The 7728-nt window shown below is 35.6% G+C and overlaps 1 protein-coding gene across 1 annotated transcript; it reads right to left on the bottom strand.

The window, feature by feature from the left end:
• Nucleotides 868-1434, bottom strand: LOC109130639 (uncharacterized mitochondrial protein AtMg00860-like). The gene is made up of 2 exons (XM_019240495.1): nt 1360-1434; nt 868-1293 (listed from the first exon to the last, which is right to left on the bottom strand). Exons 1-2 carry the CDS (start codon nt 1432-1434, stop codon nt 868-870), a joined length of 501 nt encoding a protein of 166 aa, XP_019096040.1.

Below are 7728 nucleotides of genomic sequence, written 5' to 3' on the forward strand. Positions count from 1 at the left end.
ATTTTAACTTTTTTTTTTTTTTTACTGCCTAAAGTTTAAACTTTAAACTTCTAGATCTCTTCTCTCTCTCCTTTTTTTTCTTTCTTTTCTTCCTTTGCTAAACTCCTAATATGTATATATGTTTTTTTTTCTTTCTAGGAGACTATAGCAAACACTTTTTCTCTTATTATATTGTTTTTTACTTAGAGACTTAGAGCTAATTGATTCTAATCTTAGGAACTTTTTTTGTTTTTTTTTTATATATATATTCCTCAACCCAACCCCAAATAAACATACTAACCACCTATCTTTCAAAACCAAATCTATTAGCTAGTTCAAATTCTAACTTAGCTAAATCAAGATGCAGTTCNATTTTTTTATTTTTTTTTTGGGTTTTTCGATGCACATAGATGCAGACTCAAATGAATAAAACTAGCATGCAAAAATTTGAAATAAGAAAATAAAATATAATGTTATAAATATTCTAGGACTCTCCCCCAAACTTAAATTACACAGTCTCTGTGTAAATAAAAGTTGGAAAGAGAATCCAAAAATCACACAAAATGAAAGAAACTAAATGCAATGTTATTTACAAAGATCGGATGAATTGGGTACCTCATGGGTTGGTGAAGAAGGAGGTTGCAGCAGCCTCCATACTCGCCAACGTGTAGCCAGGGTCGTCTCCGGCTTCAGCAGGTGCCGGTGTTTCCTCATCAGAGAGCTCGGTGATATGCACGGACGACTTACTCGGACCAGCATCCGAGGGGTTGATCGAGGGGGGTACCGCGTAGCTCATCGGATAGGGCATCGGGTAGTATGATGGGTATGGTGGAAGAGGTCCAGAATGATCACCCGTATAGCCACTCACAGGGTGCATCGTATAAGGCATCATGTATGGCATCTGGTAAGGCGGAGGGACAAATCCTGAGTGATCACATGGAGCTTTTTATCAATTATTTGACCCAGTACTGCTCCCACAACATAATCTGATGCATCACACATAATCTCGAAGGGATGGTCCCAGTTAGGTGCTTGAACTATTGGCGCGCTCACCAAAGCTTCCTTTATCTTGTTGAAGGCGTCTAAACAGTCCTTGTCGACAATAAACTTTGCTTCCTTACAAAGGAGCCGCGTTAACGGTCGTGCGATCTTAGAGAAGTCTTTAATGAATCGCCTGTAGAACCCTGCGTGCCCTAAAAAGCTTCTGACATCTCTCACCGATTTAGGAGGTTGCAGCTGAACCATTACTTCAATCTTAGCCTTGTCGATCTCTATCCCCTTTTCTGAGATCTTGTGCCCTAAAACTATTCCCTCCTGGACCAAAAAGTGGTACTTTTCCCAGTTTAACACTAGGTTGGTTTCTTCACACCTTTTCAGTACCTTGCAGAGGTTTGACAGACAGGATGTGAAACAAGCTCCATATACTGAAAAGTCATCCATAAAAACTTCCACCATTTCTTCTATTAAATCCAAGAAGATGGATGTCATGCATCTTTGGAAAGTCGCGGGAGCGTTTCACAAACCGAAAGGCATCCTCTTATAGGCAAAGGTACCGTAAGGACAAGTGAAGTTTGTCTTCTCCTGGTCAGCAGGGTGAATTGGGATTTGGAAAAATTCACTATACCCGCCAAGGAAACAGTAGTAAGGGTGGTTAGCCAGTCGTTCCAGCATCTGGTCGATAAAAGGTAGGGGGAAATGATCCTTCCTCGAGGCTGCTATAAGCTTCCTATAGTCAATACATATTCAATGACCAGTTATCGTTCTTGTGGGAATCAGCTCGTCTTTCTCGTTTTTGACAACGGTGATTCCTCCTTTCTTCGGAATGTAGTGCACCGGGGACACCCAAGTGCTATCAGAAATAGGGTAGATAACTCCAGCATCGAGCAGCTTCAGAATTTCCTTTTTTACCACTTATTTCAGGTTCGGGTTCAGCCGACGCTGACGTTCCACACTAGAGTACGATTCGTCCTCTAGGTTTATCCGGTGGGTGCAAAGATCAGGGGATATACCCTTGATATCANAATCTTAGCCTTGTCGATCTCTATCCCCTTTTCTGAGATCTTGTGCCCTAAAACTATTCCCTCCTGGACCAAAAAGTGGTACTTTTCCCAGTTTAACACTAGGTTGGTTTCTTCACACCTTTTCAGTACCTTGCAGAGGTTTGACAGACAGGATGTGAAACAAGCTCCATATACTGAAAAGTCATCCATAAAAACTTCCACCATTTCTTCTATTAAATCCAAGAAGATGGATGTCATGCATCTTTGGAAAGTCGCGGGAGCGTTTCACAAACCGAAAGGCATCCTCTTATAGGCAAAGGTACCGTAAGGACAAGTGAAGTTTGTCTTCTCCTGGTCAGCAGGGTGAATTGGGATTTGGAAAAATTCACTATACCCGCCAAGGAAACAGTAGTAAGGGTGGTTAGCCAGTCGTTCCAGCATCTGGTCGATAAAAGGTAGGGGGAAATGATCCTTCCTCGAGGCTGCTATAAGCTTCCTATAGTCAATACATATTCAATGACCAGTTATCGTTCTTGTGGGAATCAGCTCGTCTTTCTCGTTTTTGACAACGGTGATTCCTCCTTTCTTCGGAATGTAGTGCACCGGGGACACCCAAGTGCTATCAGAAATAGGGTAGATAACTCCAGCATCGAGCAGCTTCAGAATTTCCTTTTTTACCACTTATTTCAGGTTCGGGTTCAGCCGACGCTGACGTTCCACACTAGAGTACGATTCGTCCTCTAGGTTTATCCGGTGGGTGCAAAGATCAGGGGATATACCCTTGATATCATCTAAAGTATAGCCTATTGCTCCCCTATAGTTTCTTAATTGAGTGCAAAGCAAATCCAATTCCTTTTCAGGCAGGCTAGAATTGACGATCACTGGATAGGTTGAATTAGGTCCTAAGAAAGCGTACCTTAGCCCAGATGGAAGAGGTTTGAGTTCCACTTTTGGCGCTTTAGACTCGGACCAATCATCAATGGTTTGGAGTTGCTGCTCGAGATTGTGCTTGATCATCCTACTCGATGGGGCGATCGTGTTAGCGTCCGGGTGGGCTGGTGTTGAGCAACTGCACGACATGACGTAGGAGTTGATTACTGATATGTCCGAGCTTTTGTTGTCGAGCATCACTCCCTCTCTTTCAGCTTCCCTCATATCCTCACTTAGCTCATGTTCGATGAACTCTCGATAAGTATCAAGCAGCTCCTTGTAGAGCTCCGTTTCTTGATGCAATAATCCCTCCTTACCATCATTTTTCATAGTTTCCCAAATGTCAAACTGCATAGTGAGGTCTTTCCCGAGCTTCAGATCGATCTTCCCGTTTCTTACATCAATCATTGCCCCTGCGGTGGCTAGGAATGGTCGTCCTAAGATAAGCGGATCCTTTGGCTCCACATCCACTTCCAAAACCATGAAGTCGGTTGGTACATCTACTGACCCTACCTTGACCGGCAAGTCTTCCAGAACTCCGCTTGGCAACCTCGTAGTTCGATCTGCCAGAACCAGTTGGATGTTGCTAGGCTTGAATTTCTCGAATCCAAGACGTTTGGCTACAATTAGTGGCATTAGGCTGACGGATGCTCCCAAATCGCAAAGGCATCTTCCGAACTTCAGTGGTCCGATCGAGAAAGGTAAGGTAAACGATCCCAGGTCGCTCAGTTTCTTAGGTGAAGCAGTCCTCTGGATTATGGCACTGCACTCATGATTGAGTATGACCATCCCTTGTACTTGTTTGCTCCACTCCATCACTGCATCCTTCAGGAATTTCGTAAGGTTCGGCACCAGTTGCCGGTATGATTGATTGTGCTCCTATGCCCACACCACTACCAAAGACTCTTCGTAAGGTTCGGCACCAGCAGAAACTCTTTCCAAATTCCATTTACTTCCGCAGTCTAGCAGGGAAGCTGCAATATCTCACCTTAACCAGGCCAGATATACAATTTGCAGTAAATTTTGTTTGCCAGAAGATGCATGCTCCTACGGTTTCAGATTTTCAACTCCTTAAGTGTATCCTTCGGTACATCAAGGGTAAGGCTACCATGGGGATCCTATTCAACAAAAACACTGACTTCAAGCCTTAGAGCCTACAGTGATAGTGATCATGCAGGATGCAAGGACACAAGAAGGTCTATAGGAGGCTATTGTACTTTCTTAGACAAGAACATCATTTCCTGGTTATCTAAAAAGCAATCCTCCTTTTCTAAAAGCTCTACCGAAGCAGAGTATCGGCAGCTCTCTGAAACAACTTTTGAGCTGGTTTGGATTAACAATATGCTCCGAGATCTTTGCATCCCGCAACCGGATCCTCCAGAACTCTATGGTGACAACCTCTCCTCCATTTACTTGTCAGCATATCCAGTTTTTCATTCCAAGACCAAACACTTTGAAACTCATTACCACTATGTCTGCGAAAGAGTAGCCTTGGGAGCCCTGATTGTCAAAGACATACCTGCTCCTCTGCAGCTCGCTGACATCTTTACCAAATCTCTTCCCTACAAGCCGTTTGAAACTTTATGGTTCAAACTTGGTGTGCGTGTGCCACCCACACAAAGTTTGCAGGGGCGTATAGAAGAGCTTCAGCTAAAACCTGTTTTTGAAGCAGCAGGTTCCAAAACAGAGTGGACTTCAAAACCTGAAAACAGGCCCAATAACATTCAACATCCGAAGCAGCCCATTAAGCCTGCTAAGAAACAGTCGACTCTGCAACTTACAACAGACAAAGACAACGACATTGCAGAGGAAGCTTCAACCACTAAAGCAAACGAGACAGCGACGGGCCGTAGTACGGAAACGAAGACAGTGACAAGCAATCGATATGACGTTCTTAACCTCCTCACCAATGAAGACATGTGTCAAGGGAACTAGGGTTTTATGATTGTATAAATAGGAAGTAAAGTCTCATGTAATGGTTAAGAGAGTATTAAGGAAATAAAGAAAGAACTTTCTTCCCATTTCATTTCTTCTTACACAAGTAAACCGGTCAATGCACATGAATCAAAACTGTAATCAGGATTAGACGGTCAATATAAAATTAACATGTTGTGATTAAACTTGACGAGAATTGAGATAATCAAAAGTTTGAGAATTGATACTTAACAATACATCATCATAGTAGTTCGCCTATATCGTCATAAATTTTTGCAATGAGAAAACCAAAAATATCTACACAATTTTTATTTAGCTACGTAAAACTTGTTATATCTACACAATTTTTCATAACTATACAATACAATTTTTGTAGTGAAAGGTGTTGTGGGTAAAAATATTCTCACCATCTAGAAGTCTAGTAAGCAAATATATATATTATCATCATAGCCGTACATATATATATCTACACAATATTCTCACTTGTCTTCAATTCAAAATTTTGCCTCAATAAAGAAAAAAAAAATCATCATCTAATCATTCTCAAAAAGAAAAGAAAAAAGATAACCCAAACAGATGAAAATATTACATAAAAATGCAACTAAACATATAAAAAAAAAATATTGATACAAATTTTAAATATATCATGTCTATTTTATCTGTTACATCTGACCACCATTTTGCATTTATAAGTTTTGAACTGATTTAATAAGTGTTATATATATATATATATACATCTTATTATATAAAGTTTTTTTTTTCAAAGTTAGTCATTAATGGTATCGCGAGATCTATAAATCTATTGATAAGATTTTTATACGTGTTAGAATAATAAAAGATAATATTTCCATGAAAAACTTTAAAATTAATTATTAAAAAATTAATTTATATGTGTATATTTTATTTTATTTTAGCTTTTATTTGTCTTTAGAAAAGGAATACGAAGAAAAATAAATAATTTGTGAAAGTTTTATTTTTAAATAATTTGTGATTTTAATGATATGTTATTTTTGATAGAAAAATTTAGCTACAATCAATTAAGAGAAAGTGCATACAATTAAAAATCAAATTATTATAATGGAATAAACAGTTAAAATGTATTGAAAGGTACAATTCCTGAGTTTCGAAACTGGTTTTTCTAATAGTTACCAAATATAAATTATAAAAAATACAAGGGTTACCATAATTCAAATATAATAGTAAATTTTATTATTGTTCAATAAGTTTTTATTATTTATTTTAAGATTTTGGATATATTCAATTGTATTGTAAAGTGTGTGAAGTTGAAATCCGGTTAAAATCAAAATAACTAAAACAAATATATATTTTTAAAAACATGGGTTATTATTTACTATCTGAATAATATTATCAGTAAAAATATATATTTATTTCAAAATCTGCATAGTTACATGGGCCTTTAACTAGTATATATATAAAAGATATGCTAACTAAAAATGGATTAATTATATAGGTGAGATAAATCTTAGTGCGTAATAGATTTTAAATAAAATATTGATTTTTGATCAAGTAAACCTAAGTTTACAAAATCGTTAAAAAGTAATATTCATTTGACAATAATTTGTAGTAAAATATTTTATAGTGGTATATTGGTATGTATTCATAGAACTTTCACTATAATATAAGAATGATTGCGATGAGATCCACCGTAAACCTCAAAGATTAGGTTAAAATTGTCGTAGACTTGTGATATTGTGATATTGTTTATTTTTTTTTGACCTATTGTGATATTGTTAAACTGTCGTATACTTACCGATTTATGATATGAATCACATTAAAGTAAATAACCTTAGAGTTACTTGATTTTAAATTTACTATTGATTTTAGAATAATTTAGAAATATTAGATATTAGAAATATTTTTAAAATTACTTAATTTGAAGTTTTACTACTGATTTTAGAATAATTTAAAAATATTAGATAGTAAAAAGATTTTTAAAATAATCATTTTACTAATATTATGGAAGTACATAAATACAATTAACCTTATCAAAAATACATCAAATTGGTATTAAAAATAAAGAGAACAAATAGATAATAATCAGCATGCTAATTACTTCAAAATAGATAATTAATCATTTTTCAAAGATAATTTGTTAGAAATGCTTCTTTTGATATATCTCTTTTAAAAATATATTTTTTTTTGAATATTTTCATTTTTACCCTCTTTTACACAATTACGTTAATTAACTTTTAGTTTTTTTTTTCAGGATTGGATTCTCTATTTTATAGCTAGGGTATAGTTTTGAGGAGGTAGGGTTCTCTGGAGTTTAGCACTTAGAATTTATCAATTTAGTCATCAATATATAGAAAATTGGTATATTTGAAAATTGACAACATAAAATGGTATTTTTGAAAATGCCCATTTTTCAAATGATTAACCAAGTTAAATAAGATTTTATATCTCTTACTTACCATATTGATTTGTTATATACTTTACCTCTAAAATTTAATTCGTCTTTTTGTAAAAAAAATAAATAAATCATCAAATCATCTATATAATTAAAAAATTAGGCTATCCCGCATGATTAGAAAATTTTACAATATTAAAAATAGTATCATGCTGGAATTTTCACATCAAATATGAAAAAGTGGTAGTATAAAAATATAAGATTCACAAAAAATTAGAAGACAAATGAAAACAAATTAAAGATATGAAAATTTAGTTAATATGCATCCCAGTTGAAGTACTTATATGAGAATTTGTTACACCATTACAATATATTAAATTAATTTTAAAAAAAAAATTTGGTTGGAGTTCTCTATTTTAGATTTAGGGTATAGTTTTTAGGGGATAAGGTATAGTATTTGGGGTTTAAGGTTTAAAATTTAGTCGTTTTATATATTAAAAAGGTATTTTTGAATAC

This window comes from Camelina sativa, chromosome 3, assembly GCF_000633955.1.
Source record: "Camelina sativa cultivar DH55 chromosome 3, Cs, whole genome shotgun sequence".
NCBI classification, from domain to species: domain Eukaryota; kingdom Viridiplantae; phylum Streptophyta; class Magnoliopsida; order Brassicales; family Brassicaceae; genus Camelina; species Camelina sativa.